General features: G+C 44.5%; 2 protein-coding genes across 2 annotated transcripts in view; one reads left to right on the top strand and one right to left on the bottom strand.

Annotated features, from left to right (window-relative positions):
• Positions 1 to 25579, bottom strand: part of IFT81 (intraflagellar transport 81) — a 194147-nt gene that overhangs the window by 99125 nt on the left and 69443 nt on the right. The window lies entirely within an intron of this gene.
• Positions 20684 to 25579, top strand: part of P2RX7 (purinergic receptor P2X 7) — a 48261-nt gene continuing 43365 nt past the window's right edge. Inside the window, exon 1 of the mRNA XM_059408390.1 lies at positions 20684 to 20930. Coding sequence (XP_059264373.1) covers positions 20806 to 20930 — 125 coding nt within the window. The 5' untranslated portion in view covers positions 20684 to 20805. The remainder of the gene's footprint in view (positions 20931 to 25579) is intronic.

Raw genomic sequence — 25579 nt, 5'->3', positions numbered from 1 at the left:
TCAGTTGGTTAAGCAGCTGCCTTCGGCTCAGGTCATGATCCCAGGACACTGGGATCGAGTCCCACATCGGGCTCCTTGCTCCGCAGGGAGCCTGCTTCTCCATCTGACTCTGCCTTCCACTCTGTCTGCCTGTGCTCGCTCTCACTCTCTCTCTCTTACAAATAAATAAATAAAATCTTTAAAAAAAAAAAAAAATAGGGATTCTCTTAGTGCTCGGGGGTGGATATCAGAACCTGGAGGTGGGGACTGACGTATCATTTGATAGTCCCTTTTGAGTGAAACTAGTGATCTACAGCTATTCCAGTTCCACACGGGATTGCTAATCACCAGTGCTGAGACAGAGAGAAGGACTGACCTCCTTTTGCAAAACAAAAAACAACATTTGGACTAGAACCCACTACGTCCCATCACATAAAAATTGCTGCAAAACATCAAGTTCTGTACTTTTTAAGCTAATATCTCTGGGAGTCTACCCAACAACCTCTAAAATGGAGCTGATTAAGGAAATGCTAAGCCAAATGGCTTAAGTTCTAGAACCCTCTGTTTGCTCATCTCTAAGCTGGGAAGAACAAAATGAGAATCCTCTGATATTAGAGATCAGAAAATACTTCATGAGCTATAAAACAGATAATGGATTATCTACTAAGCAGACCAGATAAACTGTAACACTTTCCCAGGGTTGGAACGGTCTAAATTTAGGGTGTAGTGGGACCAAAATCATCAGTCAATTGTTCCTATGCAGCCTTGTTAAATTTCTTGTGCTTCTGAGCTCTATTTCCTCATCTGTATGCTGTGGCAAGACCTCATTCTGACTGTCACTGGAGGAAAAAATAAGGGTGTTTGAAAAAATGGAAACATCACTATTGATTTTCTACCACAGTTTTCTTGCCCAGGTCAGACAATAGCAGCAGAGCAAACAGAACTAGACTTGGAGGCACATACTCCATAGCGAATGTTGGGGCATCGCTGCCCTCTGCTGGTCGGCAGCGGTGCCACAGTGGTTACAGAGAGAAGAGGGTCCTTGGAGAAGGACCCCTGGGAAATCGAGGCACCCAGAGGTGAAGGGACTTGCTGGAGGGCACGGAACTAGCTTTAGATAGAGTATTTGGGACTCCTGACTCCCTTGTAGAGGGAGAAAAATGACTGGAAATTCATCCTTTATGGTTTCACTCTTGCTACATCCTAAGCTTTTCTAGATAATCTGATGGATTTTTCTCTCTTGTTCTTTGCCACCCAAACGGCATGGACTTCCTTTACCTTTTCAAGGTCCACCACTGGCCCTGAGGCTAAGAGTCCTATCGGGAGCTGGGAACTTTACAGAAATGATCTGGATCCTGACAACTGCTTTTTGGAATATGGGCCAGGAAACTAAAGTTCAGAGAGGTTAAGACACAGGCCCAAAGTTCAACAGCCAGGAAGCACAGGAGCTGGGATCTGAACTCTCACCTGAAACCCGAAAGCCCACATTCTACCTGCGAATAGCAAGTCAAAACAACATGGTAACTTGCGAAGACATGATTAAAGGTAATTTTGTGTTTTTTGAATGCCCGAAATGTATTTGCTGGGAAGACATGTAGTGAACTAATAAGAGAGGGAAATTTTTCAAGCATCTACCATAAGCTGGTGACATTCACATACAACATCTATTAAATATCCTATTAACACATATATGATCTTGGATCCTGTCCACCATTTTGAGGCACAAAAGAAGAAACTATGTTCAAAGCAATTAAGAAATTTACCTAATGTCACTTGGTGAAAGCTGACATTCAGACTTTAATCCCCCTGCTTAATGTTAGAAACACAAACAGAGGCGGTGCCTGCGTGGTACAGTTGGTTAAGGCTCTGAATCTTGATTTCAGCTCAGGTTGTGAGATCGAGCCCCATGTCAGGCTCAGCGTGGAGTCTGCTTGAGATTCTCTCTCTCCTTTTCCTTCTGCCCCTTTCCCCACTTGTGTTCTCTCTCTCTCAAATAAATAAAATCTTTAAAGAAACAAACACGAACAGAGGAAAGTGCCCAGTAGCCTGGGTCAGGCTGATTGGCAGGCCTACCAGCCACAAAAAACCCTCAGACTCTCCTATAAACATTTCCTTCCTGGCAGCCTCAGGATTTGAAGTCCTCCTGATCTGGGTTCAAACCCCACATTTCTGAGCACCACTATGTACCAGGCCTGGGCTGGGTATATTATTTCATTCAATTCTTTGTGAGAACATAGTGAGGTTGATAATGATTATTATGCCTACTTTACAGATTATCATACTAAAGCGGTAAGAAGTTATGTATCTTGTTCAAGTGTGCGGATGAGTCCGGGTGTTGATCATTTGTTAATATTCCATGTGATACTGTCTTCACAGTCTTATTCTTGCTCCTCTGTGATTTGCCTCAGGGCCTTTGCACTTGCCTTTCCCTCTGCCTGCAGTGCTTTTCTCAGACATTCTGGAGGTTTGCTCCCTCAGCCTCTTTAGGTATTCATTTAAAAGTCGTCTTCTCAGGGAGGCTTTTTCGGACCACCTTACTGAAAACTTCAACCCATACTCTTCCATCTCAATGACAAGAAGACAACCCAGTGCAAATGTAGGCAAAGGACTTAAACAGGTACTTCTCTAAGAAGATATACAAACGGCCAATGAACACATGAAGCAATGCTCAATGCCTGATGACTTGTATTAGGGAAATGCAAATCTGAACCTCACCGGATACCAGTACTTACCACTCAGATGGCTGTTATTTACTAAATGGAAAAAATAACAAGGGTTGGTGAGGATGTGGAGAGATTGGAGCCCCCATACACTGCAGGCAGGAGCAGAAATTGGCACATCCCCTGTGGGGAATGGGTGATTCTACTCTTAGGTTTTTACCCAAAAGAATTGAAAACAGGAATGCAAATATTTGTGCCAGAGTGTTCGTGGTGACACTATTCACCATAGCCAAAGGTGGAAACTGCCCACATGTCCATCAGCTGATGAAATGGGTGTATCAAATGTGATCTATGCATAAAACAGAATATTACTCAGCCACAAGAAGGAATGAACTGATACATGCTAAGATGTGAGCAACCCTTGAAAATATGACACTAAGTGAAAGGAGCCAATCACAACAGAATGCCCAGTATATGATTCCATTTATGTGAAAGGCCCAGAATAGGTAAATCCACAGAGACAGAAAGAAAATTAGGGGTTTCTAGGGGCTGGTAAATCCCTAGAGACAGAAAGCAGACTTGTGGCCGCCGGGGGCTGCAGGACAAGAGAAGGGAATGGGGGAGTGACTCCTAAGGGGTGTGGGGTCTTCTTTCTGGTGATGAAAATGTTTAGGAACTAGATAGAGGTGGTGTTTGCATAGCATCATGAATGTACTAAATGCCACTGAATTGTTCACTTTGAAATGGTTAGTTTTATGTTATGTAAATTTCACCTCAATGTAACCAACAAGTTCAACCCCTAACAACCTTATTTTCCTTCCCTGCTTCCTTTTTCTCTGTCAGGCACATGGCCCTCGCACACACTATATATCTGACTCACTGATCAACTGTCCATCCTGTTTCTTTAGAATATAATTTCCAAGAGGATGGCTATTTGGGTCTCTTTTATTAACTCACATATCCTTAAAGAGTCACTGGCACTCAGTAAATATTTGTTATATAAATGAATTAGGAAGGACGTGGCACGGTTAGTTAAGCATCAGACTCTTGGTTTCAGCTCAGCTCACGATCTCGGAGTCATAAGATGGAGCCCCTCGTCGAGCTCTATACTCAGTGCGGCGTCTGCTTGAGACTTTCTCACTCCTCTGCCCCTCACCCTGCTTGTTCTTTCTCTCTAATAAATAAATAAATCTGAATGGAAGGAAGGATGGACATGTTGAAGAGCCCTGCCCCTCGAGCTCCACCCCATCTCCAATTCTAATGGGCTCTTGATCCTCAAATACGTTAACAATAACCCTCAGTCTGGGCTCATTTTTTTCCTCCCTTTCCTGAAGAGCTGAATTCACAGGCTCTCACTCAGCTGAAACCCTTTAAGCCTTCTCTGCTGAGAGTCTGAAAAAAGAGGGACAGGAGAGGAGACAATGAATCCACCACAATGTAGAGAAACCCTGTCTGCTCCTCTGCTCTGTGGCTTCCCGCAGCAGTATATGGGAACCCCAGACCACAGCGATGAGGCCTTCCTGTTCCCCAGCCAGGAGGACAGCATCCTTAGCTGTGCACAAGTGGCTCTTCAGGGCGGGGGGTAGGGGACGTTTACAGAAAAAAGTCAATAACCATTTATGGAAGAGCTACTTGGACACAGCCCTGTACCAGGAACTCAGCCAAATTACAACTGAAAGTTATCATTCATTCACTCATGTGAATGTGAACAAACATTCGCTGAGCACCTGCTATGCGCCTTTTCCTCTGGTCCTTGATTTCACAGTTTTGGTTGAATTAGAAGCCAACACTGTATAGACCAGGGTTTCTCAGTTCAGCACTTTGGACATTTTGGACTAGACAACTCTTTGTCATGGGAGGTTGGTTGATCTAGGTATTGTGGGACATTTAGCAGGATTCCCAGACCCTCACTCATAGTAGGTACTCAGTAAATACTTGTTGAACAAAAGAATGGGATGGAATTGTGAGAAGGGCCTGGAGAAGCATAAATTGCTACTTCAGGGCTGATGTTCAGGAGGGATGTGTATTATCTTCCTTCTTTCATTATCCATCCATCCAACAATCCATCCACTCACTCACCAAGCAGTCCCCAGACATCTGGGCTGTACATGGAACCTAGGAGACTCTAGTTTTAAGAACTCACAGCTGACCAGGAGACATTAGATATGCTCAGAAATAACTTCAACACTGGATACAGAGTTACACACCATGGTATGAGAGCACACATAGATGGCACACTGATCAAGACAAGGACAATGGGTACTCTATGCCGAGGTTTAATAACCCAATATTTAAATATTTAATTATAGCAGAGATCAACAGATTTTTCTGCCATGCCTAACTCCTCCTAACTCAACCTGAAATCAGCAGACCTTCATAGGCCTAACCAAGGCTGATGGGATGAGGATGGGCATCTGCCCAGGCGAGCCAGACCACTGACCAATTGCCTTTGTCTTCTCAGAGCCTCCATCCTCTTCTTAGTATTGTTACTATTATGAATAACATATCATTTTTACAAATTTTATTTATTTGTTTATTTCTTTATTTTAGAGAGAGAGAGAGAGCACACATGCACACAAGTGGGGGTCAGGGGAGAGGGAGAGGGAGAGAAAGAACCCCAAGCAGACTCTAAATTGAGAATGGAGACTGATGCAGGGCTCAGTCCTATGACCGTGAGATCATGAACTGAGCCAAAATCAAGAATCACATGTTTAACCAACTGAGCCGCCCAGATGTCCCAATAATATATCATTATTGCTTAATAGCTGCAATTTACTGAGCACTACTATATATCAGATACGGTGCTGTTAATGAATAATATAAATTAACTCTCTTAAAGAAAATCAATCAGTCTGAGACCTTTCATGTATTGCAACCCCAAGAACATCTGGGATTTAAATGATATACTGTGAAGATAGAAGTATGATTATTCAACTTCCACTTAATCAGAGAAAGTAAGTGGCAGGTGGCATTGTAAAGGGAAGGCAAGGCACTGGGCAGGCAGATGCTAAGTGGGAGACTGTTCCAGGCATAAGGAAAAGGGGGGGTGGGTATAGGAAAAAAAAAAAAAAAAAGCAATAGCGAGAACCACGGGAAATAGGTTTGACTGGATAAAATGGATAGTGAGAATTTTGATAGAAGCAATGGAATGGGCAGGGAATAGTATAGAGATCCTCAAATTATGGACTCCATGACCATGCCTTCCCTTTTCTAGCAGGTGAGCAGAACTAGGGTGCTCTCCCTACCCCCTCCTTCTAGAGTCTCCAGAGACTCTGAGCTCAGCCTCTGGCCTGCCCCTAGGCTCTAGCCCTCATTTTCTGTTCACTGTACCCATCCTGTCTCATATTGCCATCTCCATGCTTCTGGGATCAGTCTAGTGGCCTGACCCCAGGTCTTCTCCATTCCATTGACCTCATGTAATTTGATGCTCTTGAGCTGGATTGAGACTATCCTGATGAGTGCCACATAACTGGCTCAACATGAGGGGTCAAAGCAAGTCAACATCTTTGACATGAGGTACCATCAGTCTGACAGGGCCAAGAGAAGGTGGCTGTGTTTTAGTTAAGTTAGAATGTGAGGAATAAAGAGGAATAAATAGTCACACTATGTCACTGTGGCATAATCAGTAATATATATTTGGTCTCTACTCCTGGTTCCTGACAGGGGGCTCCTAAAACCCTTGTAATTTCCTGAGAAGGGTGCTAAGAGCATCTTTTGTTTTAATATTTGGTCTTTGACCCTGATTCCTGATACAGAGCTCCTAAATTCCTTGAAATTTTGTTGGGTAAAAAAGGGGTCTTTTGTCCTAGTGAGGTGACTTTTGATAGGCTCTTGGGGAGCTTCAGGATGGGGGAGGGTTAACAGAGAGTCCAAGCCATGACTAGGAGCTTAAAACTTTCACCCCTGCCCCCATCCTCTGGGAAGAGGAGGAGATAGAGATTAGGTTAATAATTAATCATGCCTATCTAATCAAGCCTCCATAAAAACCCCTGAACTATGGAGTTTGGAGAGCTTCAAGGTGGTGAATACCCCCACATGCTGAGACAGTGGTGCACCCCAACTTACAGAAGCTCCTATACTCAGAACCCTTCCAGCCAGATGTACATCTTCATCTGGATGTTCATCTGTATCCTATATTATATCCTTTATAATAAACTAATAAACACATTCTCCTGAGTTCTATGAGCCACTATAGCAAATTACCAAGCCTAAGGAAGAAGTTGTAGGAACCCCCAATTCGTAGCTGAGTCAGTCATCTGGGGACGCATCGCTTGTGACTGCCATCTGAAGTGGGGCAGCCTTAAGGGACTGAGCCCTTCACGTGTGGGCTCTACACTAACTCCAGGTAGTTCGTGTCAGAATTGAATTGTAGCTGGAGAACTGGTTAGTGTGGAAAACCCACACGTTTGGTGTAGAAGTGGTGTGACTACAGAGACAGACAGAGGTTTTGCCTTCTATTCACACAAAGGTTTACTATGCACATGTTCAGACAGAAGTATGGAAGACAGGAGTTCACAAAAGAAAAAAAAAAAACAAGAAAAGAATTTGTAATTGGGTCAGGCCTCTTGGGAGTCCAGAACCAAGAAGAAATTCTCTATTCTGGATCACTCTAGGGACCCATGGCGCTGGTGGGTCTTCGTGCCACAGGCCGGCCCCCACCTCCTCTTTGCCTTCCCCCATCTCTCTGCTCCTGCTTTTTGTTTCAAATCCTAAATTTCCCACCTTCTCAGCACAACTCTATTCTCCTTTCCTCCTCTATTCTCTGGATCTGAATGCCTTGCTGCTGTTAAACAAATGGTTTTTAATCTCTGCTTTAATGACAGAGATGGTGACTCACTAATACAAAGAAGGCATTTCCCCTTCCATGAGTGATATAGTCACCTTTTTAAAAAAACATTTTATTCTTTTAGTAATCTCTACAACCACTCCAGGCTGTTGTCTTTGACCGTGTATTGTGTGGTACTACAGAGACCGGGCCAGAGGGTTGGATTTTTGCCATAAGGGTCATGGGGAGCCACTGAAGGTTTTTGTGCAGGGAAAATGGCATGTTGGAAACAAAGGGTCCTGCAGCTTCCAGGTGGACATCAGAATCTGAAAAGGATAAACGTGCTCTAACCACGCGGGAGAATGGGGTTGTCCAAAGTTGGAGAAACTAAGGTTCCCTGCAGTTCTTTACCCAGAATCATTGGCAGGTCTGCGCTGGAGCTTAGGTGAACGAACTCAGACTGACTCTCCAGGAACCCAGGCCAGGACTCTGGACAGCCCCTGTGGTGATTCTGCCCTAACGCCATGTACTAAGGATCCCTGGATGGACTAAGTTGATGACTGACCAGAAAAGTCTGGAATAGTCTTCCCCTGTATTTTTACCTTGACACAAAATAAAAGTATGACATCATGATGGGAACAAAAAAAAAAAAAAAAAAAAAAAAAAAAAAAGTTCAAGCTCCACCAACTGAGCCAGCCAGGTGCCCCTGTAGTTAGCTTTTGAGTTAAAAAGGAGAAGCTGTCAATCACATGGATATCTTGGTAGGTTAAAAACAATTTATTTTTTTAAATAAGTAAGTAAGCAAGTAAATAAACTTGGTTGCTCAAAGCAGTACACAGAATTAGAATACGACCTACCAATTCCACTTCTGGCTATATTCCTCTAAAGAACTGAAAACAGGGATATGAACAGAAATTTGTGCAACCATGTTTGTACTTGCATTATTCACAAGAGCCAAAAAAGTGGAAACAACCTAAGTGTCCATCATGAACAAATGGATAAACACAATGTGTTCTATCCACACAATAAGAATATTATTCAGCTTTAAAAAGGAAGGAAATCCTGACACATGTTACAATATGGATGAACCTGAAAGACATGATGCCGAGTGAAATAAGCCAGATACAAAAGGACAAATATTGTATGACTCCCAATTAGATAGGGACCTAGAGTAGTCCAGTTCATGGAGACAGAAAGTGGTTTCCAGGGGCTGGGAGGAGAGAATGGGGGGGTCAGTGTTTAATGAGGACAGAGTTTCAGTTAGAGGTGATGAAAGGGTATTAGACAGATGATAGTGACGCACACATATGGGAATGTACTTAATGCCACTGAACTGTACACTTAAAAAATGGCTAAAATGAGGGCGCCTGGGTGGCTCAGTGGGTTAAGCCTCTGCCTTTGGCTCAGGTCATGATCTCAGGGTCCTGGGATCGAGTCCCGCATTGGGCTCTCTGCTCAGCAGGGAGCCTGTTCCTCCTCTCTCATTCTCTCTCTCTCTCTCTCTCTCTGCCTGCCTCTCTGCCTACTTGTGATCTCCCTCTGTCAAATAAATAAATAAAATCTTTTAAAAAATGGCTAAAATGATAAAGAAAATTATGCTATATTTATTTTACCACAATCTTTAAAAAAGTTTTCGGGTTGTGGAAAGTTAGAGATAGTCAACCCATCCATCATTTGAGTGAGAGCATCTCTTGTGCTGGTTGGATTAAAGAGAAGCTGGTGGAACTGTCACAGGGAATGAGGAAAGGGAAGGAAATAGAGGCTTCGGGTATACAAGGTAGCAGGTACCTGAGCCACATCCAACAGCATATTCCACGATTCATTACCATGAGCTTCCAAGGCAAGGACACCAAGGAAAAGATGACGGAGGAGGTGGCCTGCCAGCGTGATGGACCTAAGACACCTGCCTGCACCCAGGAATGTCTGCCTCTTGGCATTTAGGTCCTTGTTTATCTCTGGACTTCAGGGATGCTGTTCCCTGTGATACCAGTATGTTGTATCCTTGTCTATTCGGGGGGGTTTTAGAGATGTTGTCCGCAAGCCTTCCAGTGAACTTCACAAGGGTTCCCCAACAATGTTTCTTACATCAGAATGCTTTGGGTATGAGTTAAAGAAAGCCCAGTTAAAATGACTTAAATAACATGTATTAAAAAAGAAGTCCCAGGGGCGCCTGGGTGGCTCAGTGGGTTAAGCCTCTGCCTTCGGCTCAGATCATGATCTGAGGGTCCTGGGATCGAGCCCCGCATTGGACTCTCTGCTCAGCGGGGAGCCTGCTTCCCCCTCTCTCTCTGTCAGCCTCTCTGCCTACTTGTGATCTCTCTCTGTCAAATAAATAAATAAAATCTTAAAAAAAAAAAAAGTCCCAGGTAGGGTGGCTTCCAAAGTAGTTAACCCAGTGGCTCTAGCCAAGTTCTTTCCCTTGTTTTGCCCTGCCATCCTGAGCATGTCACATTAGAAAGGCTGTCTCTTCTCATGTCTCTTAGGAATGACCTCCTTCTTCAGAAGATCCCTAAAACACGTTACCTCATGTTTCAGTGGCCATAATGGGCTTTTGTACCCACTCCTATAGGTAGAATGGGATTAACATGATACCTCTGAGTTGGGTATAGGGTTATCTTTCCTGATGGTTTGAAACATGAACAAAATTGGGAACACTGTTAATAAAGAAAAAGAGAATTGATTTTGAGTGGACCATTGAATGTCTGCTAAATCCTCAAAAACTGATAAATTCTGGGAATTAACTGACACTTGGAAATAGTTATTTTGGACTTGCTTCTGTATTGAATAGTGGGTGAGGAGTATGATTTCTGATACTCTGTGTCAAAGATGGCTCACCTCTGGGTTTCATTCCAGCCTGTGAGAAGGGGAAAGAGAAGAATGGAGGGCATGCTCTTCTCTTTTTTATGTCATGACCTCAGCACACAGAGTGCCTTCTACTTCCTGCCCCAAGTACAACCCAGCTCCCCACTAAGAGTCCTTGAAGCCCTCCCCAGAGGATGTTAATCCTTTCCCCACTCTCCTGGTGTCCTCCATACTCCCAACCTCTAGTTCCAGATCTGTGATTGTCTGTCTTGAGTAAACTCTGAGTCTCATGGCATCTGGCTGAGCCACTTTCTATGCCTTTTCATTGCTGATGTCTACTAATCAATCAATCAATCAATCAATCCTTATTCTCAGATGACTTTGGTATCTCACTCATCCTTCCTCCCCACCCCAGTTCCTCCTACCGTGTTGACGACTTTAATGTTTGTAAGATGACCCAACAGCTGGTCAACCTCCTGGCCCCTTGGCTCTTGTCCCTCCTCATTCCACTGAACTTTGCCTTCCCTCTACTCTAGCCACGGAATCCTTTGGCCATATCCTGAACGTCAGTTTCTCCTGGAACGAGTCTTCCTCTGAAGTCTTCCATTTCTCTGGCCACCGGTTGTATCCTCTGATCTGAGTTATTTCAGGCTTAGCAGTTCTTTGAACTCCAGGATCCCTTGACCCCTCTACTTTATCCTTCTCAGGACCCTCCTTCCTTCACTTCCTTCCTTATCCAGCAGAAATTTCCTGGTCCTCATTTCATTTTATTTTTAGATTTATTCATTTTATTTTTATTATTTTTTTAAAATTTTTTTTAATTTTTTTAATCTTTTTAATTTTTTTATTTTTTTAAAAGATTTATATATTTATTTATTTGACAGAGATAGATCACAAGTAGACAGAGAGGCAGGCAGAGAGAGAGGAAGGGAAGCAGGCTCCCCGCCAATCAGAGAGCCCGATGCGGGACTCGATCCCAGGACCCTGAGATAATGACCTGAGCCGAAGGCAGCAGCTTAACCCACTGAGCCACCCAGGCGCCCCCAATTTTTTTTATTTTTTAAAGATTTTATTTATTTATTTGACAGACAGAGCTCACAAGTAGGGAGAGACAGGCAGAGAGAGAGAGAGAGAGAGGAGGAAGCAGTCTCCCTGCTGAGCAGAGAGCCCGATGCGGGACTCGATCCCGGGACCCCGAGATCATGACCTGAGCCGAAGGCAGCGGCTTAACCCACTGAGCCACCCAGGTGCCCCTAGATTTATTCATTTGAGAGAGAGAGAAGAGCACTTGTGAGTGGGGTGGGGTAGAGAAGTACAGGGAGGGGGAGAGAAAGAATTTCCAGCAGACTCCCTACCAACTGAAGAGCCCAACGCAGGGCTCAGTCCCATGATACCGAGATCATGACCTGAGCCGAAATCAAGAGTCAGACATTCAACCAAATGAGCCACTCAGGAGCTGCCCGGTCCTCATTTTAGCCACTTCCTTGCAAGTGCTTGAGTGGCAGACATTATGGGTGACTGCCCAATATCCACTCCAACCCAGATGATAGGTCCAAGTTGGGTCCCATGGTCATTTCTGCTGGGTCATGGTCATTTCTGCTCTCTTTCCAGGGGAGGATCAGGTGTGTGATTCACTTCTAGCACTAGAGAGTAGAGTGAGGTGAGAAGAAAGGGACTTGGGGAAAGATTTTCCCATCAAAGAGACAGAAGAATTTATTATCTTTCTTTCTGAGGATGAACCAACAAGACAGTGTAGACAGACAGAATAAGAACCTGGATCCTGGGACACCTGGGTGGCTCAGTTGGTTAAGCAGCTGCCTTCGGCTCAGGTCATGATCCCGGCGTCCTGGGATCGAGTCCCGCATCGGGCTCCTTGCTCAGCAGGGAGCCTGCTTCTCCCTCTGCCTCTGCCTGCCATTCTGTCTGCCTGTGCTCGCCCCCCCCCCCCCCCCCTCGAAAAAAAAAAAAAAATTTTAAAAAAAAAAAAAAAAAAAGAACCTGGATCCTTGGTCATGTTTTCAAGCCACTAAGTCAACTCCTTCTAAAATTTTCCCTCCCTATATATGAGAAAATAACTTCCTTTATATTTAGGCCAGTTTGAGTCTGGTATTCTGTTACCTTCAGAAAAAAATCTCCTTTAATAACGTAATTCTCAACTTCCAGCAAAAGCTCATCCCTGGATCAATGTATATTTCCTTCTATTCTATTTTCATATTTGTTCTGCTAAGACGGACAGAGAGAGCAATGGGTCCTTTGTCCTCTCCAATCTCCAGACACTTCTCTGTCATCCACCATTGAAAGGAAATCCCCAGTTTTCCCCACCCATCCCCTCTGTGTTAAGGGTTGAAAACCCAGTTACCTGAAGTGGCCAACTGTCCTGCTCAGGAAATAGATTTTTAAAGTTCCAAGGAGGGTGTGTGTATTGGGCTTGGATGGAGCAGAGGGAAGGAGAGATTCTGGGATTAAAAGAAATCCAGAATTCCTGAGAAGGAGAGAGCAAACTTACCGAGAACAAATTGAGTGAGCCAGTCATTCCCAGTGCCTGGGTTGAGTTGGGAGGCAAAGAAAAGCTTTCGGCTCTGTGTTGTGGGGCTGGCAAGAGAGAGGAGCCCCAGGAAAGTGTGACTGAGGGGGAAGAAGAGGCAGAGACGTAGCTTCACTCACACTGTTTCAGGAACAAATGTAAAAGACCAAAATAGACATGGTAGATGCCAATGATTACAAATTCTAAAACTATTTGAACCACCTGGGGAGGCCTGATGGGTCCCCAGATGTGGAGGTGGGAGGTGAGTCCTGTAGGTGGGAAGGCCCCAGGCTCCTATTATGTCAGTCACACAGATGTTGCAATAACTAATTCATGGTTTTTAATTCTCAATTCCACACTGGAATTCCTGTTTTTCCTGTTGGCTCTTCTCCTGTTCACCATAGCAACTGTTTTGATTCTTCTTCACTCTCATCAAACTTCCCAGCCCTCTGCCTTGTCTTTCTCTCTCCTCAGGCACATCTGCCTCTTATTTCACACAGAAAATGGATGCCATCTGACTGGACCAGCCCTTACCTTCCTCATTTAGCTGCTACTGTATTCACCTTTTCTTCTACCCCACAGATTTAGTCAGCAGGGCTGTTCAATAGAACTTTCTACAATGGTGTACAATGGTGTACATATCTTCACTGTCTAACATAGTATTGTTGGGTCCGTTATCAAAGGAACGAGACTGAGATAAAGTGAAAGTTATGCAAAGCCTTATTCTATGCCAAGCATTAGAAGTCAGACTGACTGGCCAGGGCCGCCTCCGAAGAGAGCGACACCCCTTAGTCTTACAGGCTAGTTTTAATAGGGCACAACCGCAGACCTCTACGTATATGGCTTTGGCTGACTGGATGTCTTTTACCTGTCTGGCCTTATTTTAGGTGTGTATTTTAGCAACGGTTACCCGGAACCAATATCAGTAACTGCTGAGGAATTTATTAAACAACAAAATGGCTACCTAGGCAACATGGAGTCACTATGGCTAAGTAGGCCCAGGTAGGCCCTAGGGGTTTAACAGGTTTTAATGTTAAATTGGCCCTAACAGTATAAGCCATATGTGGCTATTGAGCACGTGAAATATGGTGAGTACAAATGAAGAACTGAATTTTAAATTCCATTCGATTTTTTTTAAAGATTTTTATTTATTTATTTGACAGACAGAGATCACAAGCAGGCAGAGAGAGAGGAGGAAAGAGGCTCCCTGCTGAGCAGAGAACCTGATGCAGGGCTCCATCCCAGGACCCTGGGATCATGACCTGAGCCGAAGGCAGAGGCTTTAACCCACTGGGCCACCCAGGCGCCCCATCCGTTCAATTTTAATTAACTTAAATTTCAATGGCCACATGTGGTTAGTTAGGCAGCACTGGTTAGTGTAATTCAAAGAAAAACTGTTTTGAATACCAGGGCACTGGACTCTCTCCTGACTCTGTGACAGCCCTAAACAGCAGTCTCTTGAGCAATTTATTATAAGAATTCTGAATTAAAGGATGAGAGGGAAGGGAGAGAGGACCAGAAAGGCATGTTCACGAGAAACAGCCATGGAGAAATACAGAGGGGGGAAATCACTTGACATACTTTATTTTATAGCTCCAGTTGCTGAAAGAAACCACAGTGACTTCCTGGCTCAAATATTGTACTCCTGAAGGGGGGTATGAGTCTCCTATCATTGTACCTTTACTGAAAATTCACAGTGATATTGACACCGACACAGAGTTTGAAGGAAGAACCAACCAGCAGCCCGGAGAAAGTGTGGTGTCAGCTGAGTTATTTCAAAGGGCATCCAGGCACACCTGGGTGGCTTAGTTGGCTGAGGAACCAACTCTTGGTTTCAGCTCACGTCATGATCTCAAGGTCATGAGACTGACCCTGCTGTGGCAGGCTCCTCACTCAGCCAAAAGTCTGCTTGAGATTCTCTTCCTCTGCTCCTCCCACACACAGCCCCCCCCCCCCTCTTTCTCTCTCGCTCCTAAAAAAAAATACTCAATTTTTTTTTTTTTTTTTTTTTTTTAAAGAAGAGGGGGCATCCAGTTATCTTTGTTTGGATTCTCTACCAAAATGCAAAATGTGCACACCACGAACACAAACAGAACGTTGACTTGCACGTCCCTTTGTGTAGCTGATTTTGCTTTCTTTTGATCATTCTATCACATTTCAAACAGTTACACATCTTTTGAAATCTAGGAAGTGAGAATACCACACCCTCCTGCCTCCACCAACCTCCTCTAAATGTCTAGATCAAGTGTAGCCAGTTGCTCTGAGAGCACATTTGGAGTACTTTCTCTCCATTGATTTTAAATGCTTCTGTCATTTGCTAAGTTCGCACCTACTCCATTTGCATTCAGTACTTGACTCCATCCGCTCCATTAGCTTCTCTGTCAGTTTCCTCACCAGGGGCCTTGACTCACACAGCTTTATATCCCTCTTACTATTTCCTGTTGTCACTGGTTTATTCTGGAACCGTTTTTCCTTTGGCTCCTAGGCACACACTCTTTCTGCATTTTCCTCTCCTTCCTTGATGCCTCTTAGTCCCCTTTGTGTTGGATCCTTCGGAGACCCACCGTCAGTCCCCCTCCATGTCACCATACCCCCGCCCTGGGCAGATCCCCTCCCTGCCTCCACTCATGCCCCTTCTATCGACTTTCCGGACTTTCCGTGGTGCAGCCAGAGTGATTTTACTGAAGTGTAAATGAGGTCATGCCACCACTCTGCGTACAGACCCACCAATTGCTCTTGGGGTAAATTCCTGACTCCTTAACAGCAAGTAGCCACCGGAGGTTGAAAGAGACTGAGCTTCCCCAAAGTGGGCCCTGAAGCAAGGATTCAGGGACACGTAGTTCATTTGGGAGGTGAGGCCAGGAAGGGCAGTGGGGAAGTGAGACAGGGAGGGAAGACAGCCAATACAGCAAGTATTGAAGAACAGGTCACTGCCGTAGGCATCTGGGACTCAATCCCACCAGGGACCTCTGGGAAACTGCCTAGACCGCCTCAGGGTTGTCCCACCTGAGGAGCAGATTATTGAATCGGAGTCTCCCAGCCTAGGAGCCGCTGCTCTCCGAGAGTCATACTTCTTTCTCCCCCTCCTTACTTTCCTTCCTTCCTTCCTTCCCTCTCGTCGCCCTTCACCCCTTCCCCCTCCTCCTCGACCCCCTTTCACCTCCTTCCACCCCTTCCTCCCCAGTAGGCCCCTGACCCCAGGTTTCTTCTGTGACCCTGCCCACAGCCTTAGGTGACTGGGCCAGAGACAGAGAACTAAACCAATCAGATTCACTCCTCTGGGACTCTGGAATTAAGCAGTTGGTCTGGGGTCTGATGTGAACTGTGGCCACCTAATGTGGATGCCATGATGGCCTTGTTTGGTGACATGCCCCCAGAGGAGCAGAGAAGTCCTGTGTTTAGGAAAATGCACAGTGGCTGGAGAGAGACAGACAGAGGCGGGACAACGCAGCTTCAAACAAACCGAAAGAGCCACCTCAGAGCAGGACATTTTAGTTTTCCTGTAAATAAGTTCTTATCGTGTTTCCTGCACTTGAGTTCTGTAAGCCAACAGTGTTTCCTCAAAAAACTACCATTTCTGCTAAAGAAAGTCACTTGATTTTCTGACCTGTAACCAGAAACACACACACACACACACTCCTTAGAAGAGAAATTCACCTAAGTCCCCAAGACCAATTGTATTCATGACCTGACTCCCTACTTAACAAAGAAACAGGAAGCACTATTCCTGACATTCCACTTTGAATGACTCAAATATTTCCATCTTAGCTATCCCTTCCCCCAATCTTCCCTTGACAACTACACCTCCTATTAAAAATCACCCTCAAGCTGATCTTAAAGGAAAAGTAGTCCACATCGTGTCTCTACTCTCTCCCTCAAATCAGTCCCTAAATGCACTATTATTTTGTGGGGAAGTACGCCATCCTGAAGATGTGATTTTTAAATATCTATGGGATTTTTAGGTCTGGAGGTTCACAAACTATACAGGTATGGAGCTCAGAGGGCAGATTTGGTCTGAAGATACAGATTTTTTAAATCTACCACTGATTTTAAAAAAGTAATGCGTGAGTATGATAGAAAAACTTCATAGAAAGGTGATAAATAAGTTGCTTGACAAACACTGACAAATCCCCCTGTTCCCTTCCCAGAGGCCATCTTATACATCCTTCCAGAAACAGCCAGCTTCATGGACATGGGACCCATGCAGTTACATAAGGACCCACGTGTAGAAGGGACCTGAGCTTGATTTAATGCTTTGCTGTTGCCATCTTGAATTTCTTAATTTTGAATGAGAGACCCCACATATTCATTTCGCACTGGGTCCCCAGATTATGTGGTAGGCCTATTTCCAGCTATACTCCATGTGTAGTTAAACACATGATATACACATGTACCCCTATTTCCATCCCCTTTTCCTTCAGCATTTGGTGATTCTTTAAAAGAATGTGTGTGGATGAAATTTCCCAGGGAAAGAATGCAAAAGTTACTAGTGCTATTTACCAAATATGTCTGCTTCTTCTGTTTCTGGGCACAGAGAGGGATATATGGTGAGACTGCATTTCCAGGCTCCCTGGTGGTTAGATGGGGCCAAGTGACTAGTTCTCACCAATAAGTTGGAGGCAAAAGAGAGTGTACCATTTCTAGATCAGAGTATTTTTTTTTTTATGCTATGTTAGTCACCATACAGTTCATCATTGGCTTTTGATGCAGCGTTCCATGAATCATTATTTGCATATAACACTCAATACTCATTACAACACATGCCATCCTTAATACAGATCACCAGTCTTACACCACACAAAGATAAACTCAAAATGAATGAAAGACCTCAATGTGAGATAGGAATCTATTAAAATCCTAGAGGAGAACACAGGAAGTAACCTCTTTGACATCAGCCACAACAACTTCTTTCATGATACATCTCCAAAGGCAAGGGAAACAAGCAAAAATGAACTGTTGGGACTTCATCAAGATAAAAAGTTTCTGCATAGCAAAGGAAACAGTCAACAAAACTGAAAGGCAACCAATGGAATGGGATAAGATATTCGCAAATGATATTACAGATAAAGGGCTGGTAACTAAGATCTATAAAGAACTTCTCAAACTCAACATCCCAAAAAACAAATAATCAAGACAAAAAATGGGCAGAAGGCATGAACAGACAATTCTGCAAAGAAGACATATAAATGGTTAACAGAGTATTTTCTATTAAGTTTTATTTATTTAGGGATACCTGGGTGGCTCAGTAGGTCAAGTGTCTGCCTTCAGCTCAAGTCCTGGGATTAGGTCCCACATCGGACTCCCTGCTTAGCAGTGAGCCTACTTCTCCCTCTGCCTACAGCTTCCCTTGCTGTGTTCTCTGTCTAACAAATAAATTAACAAAATCTTTTTTTTTAAAGGATTTATTTATTTATTTTAAAGAGAGAGAGTCCACAAGTACATGCGTGTGCACATGAGGGGTGGGGGGAGGAGCAGAGGAAGAGAGAGAGGGATAGAATCTCCAGCCGACTCCTGGTTGAGCACAGAGCCCCACGCAGGGCTCTACCCCAGGACCTTGAGATCATGACCTGGGCTGAAACCAAAAGTCAAACGTTTAACCAACTGAGCCACCCAGGTGCCCCAAGTTCAGAGTATTTAACTGCCGCTGTAAGACCTGCCAGATTTCTCATTCAAGAGTTCAGGATAGTGGCTGTTCCATTAGTTTTGTTTTCTGAGAGACTAGGATAATCAGAGCCCCTAGGGTGATCTGTGGTTCTTAAGCCATGATTTGGTGGCTGTTTGTTATTGCAACGTAACCTGTCTTGTCATGACTTACAGAAATATAAAAAATGCGGAGACAGAATTTACTAGAACTGACATATAAAAGGAGAAGAGTCATAGAAAGATAAGACAAAGAGTCACAGAGGTAAAGATGAGAAACTAGGGGTGCCTGGGTGGCTCAGTCAGGTAAGCATCTGCCTTCGGCTCAGGTCATGATCCCAGGGTCCTGGGATCCAGCCTTGGGACCACTGGGCTCCCTGCTCAGTGGGGAGCCTGCTTCTCCCTCTGCCCTTCCTCTAACTCGTGCACTCTCTCGAGCACATGCTCTGTCTCCTTCTCTGAAATAAATAAATAAATAAAATCGTTTTTGAAAAAAGATGAGAAACTAGAAGAAGGGACCCAGGGGAGTCACGGAAATCAAGGGAAGAAACTGCTCAAGAGGTGATACATGGTGTTGGTCCAAAAGGTCAAAAAGAATAAAAAATAAAAGCTATCACTAAATATGGCAACTGAGAACTCACTGGTAAGCTTATTAAGAACAGTATCCGGGAAGCGGTGGTGGGAGAAATAGTAGACAGAAGGCTGAGGAAGCAGAGGGAAGAGCAAGAGGGATGAGTGTATGAGTTCAGCAGAAAGGCCAGGAGCCCTGCCATGTGCACTTGCGAGAAGGGCCAAGAACATGTGTGTTCAATCTCACCTTCCTCCTGCTCTCCGGCATCCCGAACTGACAGCCAGGAGGTAAGGTAGCTCCTGAAACCGTTCACCTGAGTGAGAAAGTGAAATTTAAGTCGGACTGCAAAAGTAAAAATACCTTGGCCACTTAACAGGTTGGAAGAGCAGAAATGGATAAAGACAGCTACAAAAATAATAGGAAACAGTATTTCACTGTATCTGTAAAATGATAATACTACTTTCCCTCATCTTTTTTGTCATTGCTGCTTTCCTTTTTTTCCTTTTAAGATTTTATTTATTTGCTTATTTGAAATAGAACGAGAGTGAGAGAGAGAGAGTGTGCAAGCAGGGGGAGCAGCAGGCAGAAGGAGAAGCAGGCTTCCTGCTGAGCAGGGAGCCCAATGCAGGGCTCGATCCCAGAACCCCAGGATCATGACCTGAGTTGAAGACATACGCCCAACCAACTGAACCACTCAGGTGCCTCTCTCTGTTGCTTTCTTCTTGAGAAACGTCATCCTCTAAATTCAAAGACTATCAGAAAATCTGCTATTGGAAATTGCCTCAGTAAGAATGAAATATTCCACTTTTGCCACACAGAAGTGGCCTCAATTTGCACCTTTGGACCAGAGCTTCAGATAAAGGGTTTCTAGGCATAACGTTCAACAGCTGTCTTAGCTTTATCACTGACAAGGAAGCAGAGCCCTGGGTCCACGTTGCAATCCAGATCTGAGGTTGACTGTTTTATACAAACCTGCTGTTTTGAGCTTATCAAAATCTGCTTTCAAATTTAATCAAGACTCCACCATCGCCCATAACCCTACCCTAACTCTGTCCCTTTGATGGTAGTTCCTCTGGCACGAGCTCTTTCTCACTGAAATAGTCAGTAAACCTAATTTTGCTGATTGGCAAGTTTGTTTCTGACGGTCTTAGGCTGATTGGCCTAGGTCCTGGGCATAAATGGGGGCAGGGCAGAGAGCAGATCTCAACAGATCTCAACGGTCACGCAGGAAATATCCAGCACAGAAATAAAGTCCTTCCCCGCCCCGGCCCCAGCAATTCTGATTCCCCCCCATCACCTACAGACCAGAGTGCTGTGGAGGAAATGTGGAGAGGGAGAAGAGGAAGACCTTCATTCACCCTGCATTCATAGACATCTGGGGTTGAACAAAAGGGTTGTAAAAATCATCAGTCAGTCTATGAGTAGGCCTTGAGGCAACAGAAAGATCTAGGCCCTTCACTAAGGCACAATGGAAGCACTGGGTCTCCTGACATTTGAAGGCCTGCCCCTCTCCCCCAACTGAAAGGAGTCCAAAACAGTGAAAGGGAAAAGGGGATAAGGGGGAATGCTAAAAATGCCCTTCCTTTGAACACCATCTTTGTGCAGGCATCTGGGGGAGGCCGGCTGGAGCAGGGTCATCTGCCAGCCAGGCTTGTAGGACTTCGCTTCTCTTGTTTATCCCCAGCCACATCTGGGGCAGCTGCCAGGGCCCGCCCCCACTCTGCCGTCACTGGAGGAACTCAAACTTAAAGGCTGCGGCTAAGAATCAGGGAGTCTCATTTTCCTGTTACTGGTGGATCTGCTGTGGCTGGTCTGGGGGCGTTGAGCCCTTGTCCAGACCCTGGTGGAGAGTGAGCCTCTCACCATGTCAGCCTGCTGCAACTGGAAATGCATTTTCCAGTATGAGACAAACAAAGTCCTCCGGATCCAGAGCGTGAATTATGGAAGCATTAAGTGGATCCTGCACATGCTGGTCTTTTCTTACATCTGGTGAGTGCGGTGTGGGGATGACCCCAAACGTCTGCAGCGGTTGACAGCCCAAAAGTCCCCAAGGTGCAGCTTCTGGTGCACATCCTGAATTCCTCATGGTTTTAAATCTTTTTCCCTCATAACAAGCTGGGGCCGGAGGGGGTTGGGGTAGTGGGGAAGCAGCTGCAGGCGGGAGGAAACAGTGCCAGTTTGCTGCCGAAAGAAGCCACAAGAGACAAAGCCACACTTTGGGTTTTACCCCAGGCCTGCCAGGGTAAGCTGGGCAAGGCATGCCTGGGGAAAGTAGGAAACAGGGCAACACCCTGGATTCCAAGGGAGGAGGCAAGGATTCAGGGCCTACCTGGTGATAATCCTGGCATCTGTCTGAGTCATCACTGCTGAGGGGAGGAATAGGACCAGACTTGTCAATGTAACTTGTCCTCTCTAGTGTCAGAAGGCCCCCTCTTGCTCTTTTTCGTGTCTGTTTCTTAACAGCTTATTGAGATATAATTCACAGACTACACATTCACTCATTTAAGGGGAAAAGATTAGGGGAGGCTGGGTGGCTGAGTCGGATGAGTGTCCAGCTCTTGATTTTGGCTCGGGTCATGATCTCAAGGTTGTGGGACTGAGCTCCACATCAGCTCTAGGCTTATCAGCTCTACGCTCTCCTTCTCCCTTTGTCCCTACTCCTGTTGGCGAACTTGATCTCTTTCTCAGATAAATAAATAAATCTTCATAAAAATAAATGAAGGGTACAATTTAGTGGGTTTTAGTATATTCAGACTTGTGCAACCATCAGCACAATGAAGTCTAGAATATTTTCATCACCTCAAAAATAAACTCCATAGCCCTGAGCCATCACTCCCAATCCTTCTGCTCCCCTGTAGCTCTGGTGACCCACTGATTCACCCTGTCTCTGGGACTGGACTATTCTGGACATGTCATAGAAATGGAATTGTGCACTATGTGGTCCTTTCTGTCTAGCTTCTTTGACTCTGCATCATGTTTGCAAGGTGCACTCATGTTGAAACATGTATCTCTACTTCCTTCCTCTGTATGGCCAAGTAATATTCCCTTGTCTGGATGGACCTTTATTGGAGGGGGTGGACATTTGGGTTGTTTCCAGTTTGGGGCTATTATGGATAATGGACAATGCTGCTATGAATACGGGTGTATGCCTGTTGGCATGAACATGTTTTCAGTTTTCTTGGGTATTGCACCTAGAAGTGAAACTGAAAGATCATTCAGTAAATTTATTTTCAACATTTTAAGTAACCACCCGTTTTTGGAACGGCTGCACCATTTCCTATTCTCACCAGCAATGTATGTTCCAATTTCTCCACATCCTTACCAAACAGTAGCTCTTGTTGGTTTTTTGGATTATGGGCATCCTACTGAGTGGTTCTCATTGTGGTTTTATTTTTTTATTTTTTTTTTTTTATTTAAAGATTTTATTTATTTATTTGACAGAGAGAGATCACAAGTAGGCAGAGAGGCAGGCAGAGAGAGAGGAGGAAGCAGGCTCCCTGCTGAGCAGAGAGCCCGATGTGGGACTCGATCTCAGGACCCTGAGATCATGACCTGAGCCGAAGGCAGCGGCTTAACCCACTGAGCCACCCAGGCGCCCTCATTGTGGTTTTAATTCACAGTTCCTTACTGGCTAATGCCCCATTGCTCTTTGTGATGATGATGGTGATGGTGGTGAGAACTTGCATCGCTAAGGTCAGACAGTGTAGTTTACTGGCTAAGGGTTAGAGCAACCCATTTTATAACCCTGGCTTAGTTTCCTTGGCCAGGTCACTTACCCGCTGAGCCTCCCTTTCTGCATCTGTTAATGGAATCGTCATAATTAAATAAGAAAAGGCATGGCAAACACTTCTCCATGTCTGGCATAGGGTAAGAGTTCTACAAATAGCAGCTATCTTTAAAAATAATCATTTTGACTTAAAAAAATAGAATTACCATAGAATCCAGTAATTTCACTACTGGGTATTTACCTGAAGAAAATGAAAATACTACTTGGAAAATATAAGTGCATCTCTACATTTATTGCAGCATTATTTACAATAGCCAAGATGCAGAAGCAACCCAAGTGTCCACTGAAAAGGAATGATAAAGAAGATGTAGGAGGGGGCACCTGGGTGACTCAGTGGGTTAAGCCTCTGCCTTCAGCTCAGGTCATGATCCCAGAGTTGTGGGATCAAGCCCGCATCAGGCTCTTTGCTCAGTGGGAAGCCTGCTTCCCTCTCTTTCTCTGCCTGCCTCTTTGCCTACTTGCGATCTCTGCCTGTCAAATAAATAAATAAAATCTTAAAAAAAAAAAAAAGAAGAAGAAGATGTAGGAGATATATAATGGAATTTTGCTCAGTCATAGAAAAGACTGAAATCTTGCCATTTGCAACACCATGGATGGGCCTAGAGGGTCCTAAGTGAAATAAGTGAAGTAAGTCAGTCAGTTAAATTTCACTCATGCATGGAATTTAAGAAACAAAACAAATGAACAAAGAAAAAAAGGATGTAAACAAAAAACCAGACTTAAATACAGAGAATTAACTGGTGGCTGCCAAAAGGGAGAGAAGTAGAAAGATGGGTAAGACAGATAAAAGAGATTAAAAGTATACTTATCTTGATGAGCACTGAGAAATACATAGAATTGTTGAATCATTATATCATACACCTGAAACTAATATAAAACTACTAATTATACTTGAGTAAAAAAAGAATTAAAAATAATCTTTTTGTATAGAATAGGCACTTTCATATGCACTGTCTCCTTTGACTGTCAAAGCCCACACCCAGGATCTGAGGTCTGGAAAGGTGGATTCCATAATCCTCCACTGCTTTGAGCCTTGGTTTTCTCATCTGTAAAATGGGGACAAAGGTTGTTGTAAGGATTAAATGAGTTACTAAATGTAAAGTTGTTTTAAAAATACCTGGTGTATGGCAAGCCCTCACCAAGTGTTAATTCTTATTATTAATAATATTACTAGGATTATTGCAATTTGATGCATATGTTTACTATGTGACAAACACTAAATAATAAACACATATGTTAAATTCTAAAATAAGACATGTTACTTAAGCCAGATATCATGGAACTGAAGACAAGGAGCATAGTTAGGAAATGCTCCTTTATGCACTAGTACATAGTGTAAAGTTTCGCAGGCGAGGTAAACACAACACCAGGCAAGGTGTGTGCAAGGCAAGATTTATTAAAGGCACTCTCCGGTGAAGTTTCAGGGCTCAGGAGAAGGGGAGCCAGGAAAGTCAGGCCAGGAGGAGGTGGGTACCTTTGGTCGAGGTTCCATGTAAGGACCTATTTTATATATTTATATTTTAGCCAGAGGATTCCATTGAGGTTAAACAATAACCTTGTTGTTTAACCCTTAAACTGTCCCTGCTCCCCTTCCCCCAGGGGACTTACTTAAAAACAAGTCCTGGGGAAACCAGCCTCAGATAACAAAGCTCAGATGCAAGGATGGGTCAGGCCAGGTGGAGACATCCGATCAGTGCGGGGGTGAGGGTGGGGGGGGGTGGAGGAGGGTTGCATACTGTCTCCCTAGCTACCAAGGAGTATGGGCCCTGCCCTTTGGGAGCCCTTTGGGAGCCAATCCTAACCAAGGTGAAACTGTAATTCAATTGGTCACCTAGCAACATTGTGCAGTTTTCTCTGTGTGTTAAACAATTTCATTGGCCACCTCTTCATGGCCAGGCCCAACCACATGGCCTTTGCCCTTAAAAGCCAGTTCCTAAAGGAGAGCAGGGTCACCCTCTCTGTAAGAGGCACGGCCCTGGCCAGCCAGTTTGATTCTTGGTGCTTGGTGCGAAATAAAGCTTTCGCTTGACTTTCACTTTCACTTTGTATCAGTCTCACTCCTTTAATCACGGACCCATTATTGGGGCATAACATTCCGCAACTCTGGAAAGCAGAGTCGGAGAAGTCACACTGGGAGGGAGTTGGTGGAGGTCTTTTATCGGGCCAAGGCAGGGCATGGGCTCACATCCATATATGGTAGGGTATTTGGTGATAGGAGGGTACGGAGTGGGGGTCCTGATACTCCTGTTTCCTGCATAGGTATCGGGTTACCTATGGAGGTGTGACCTGGGCGTATACCCCTTTGGCAGGAGAATCAAGGGTTAAGGAAGGCAGGGAGACTGGAAGATGGCGGCCCCAGCGGTCATTTCTATTGTTCCCCTGCATTCCTGGGCCCGACCCAACACAGAGTTCATGCATCACAATTCCATGAAACAGGTGACGTGATTTTCTGATATTCTTGACACATGATTTCTTAAAAGCAATATGTAAGAACAGATTCTCATGAGAGAGACTTGTAACGATAAATTTTGTTCTCTCACAAGGTGGAATCTTATCTTCCACACATTTAACTCCCTCAAACCCAGCAATGCATGTTCCATGGGAGCCTGGAATAGCACAATTTCAACAGTGCAATGACTAAGTGAATGGGTGCCCCAGACCAGGCTTGAGATGGGGTCCCCAAGTTGGGGATCCTTGCCAGTCTGTTCCCACATGCTTTCGACAGAGTAACCATCTTGTCACCCTACCTATGAATCTAGATACACACTCTCCACCTTACATGCCCCCTAAATCTTCACCTGGAGCAAAACTGGAAAAACGGCAACTTATTCCAGAACTGGGGGGGGGGGGG

This window comes from Mustela nigripes, chromosome 8 (genome assembly GCF_022355385.1).
Source record: "Mustela nigripes isolate SB6536 chromosome 8, MUSNIG.SB6536, whole genome shotgun sequence".
In the NCBI taxonomy this organism is placed as follows: domain Eukaryota; kingdom Metazoa; phylum Chordata; class Mammalia; order Carnivora; family Mustelidae; genus Mustela; species Mustela nigripes.
The sequence above is the reverse complement of the archived record's forward strand: the minus strand, read 5'-3'. Positions and strand labels throughout refer to the sequence as shown.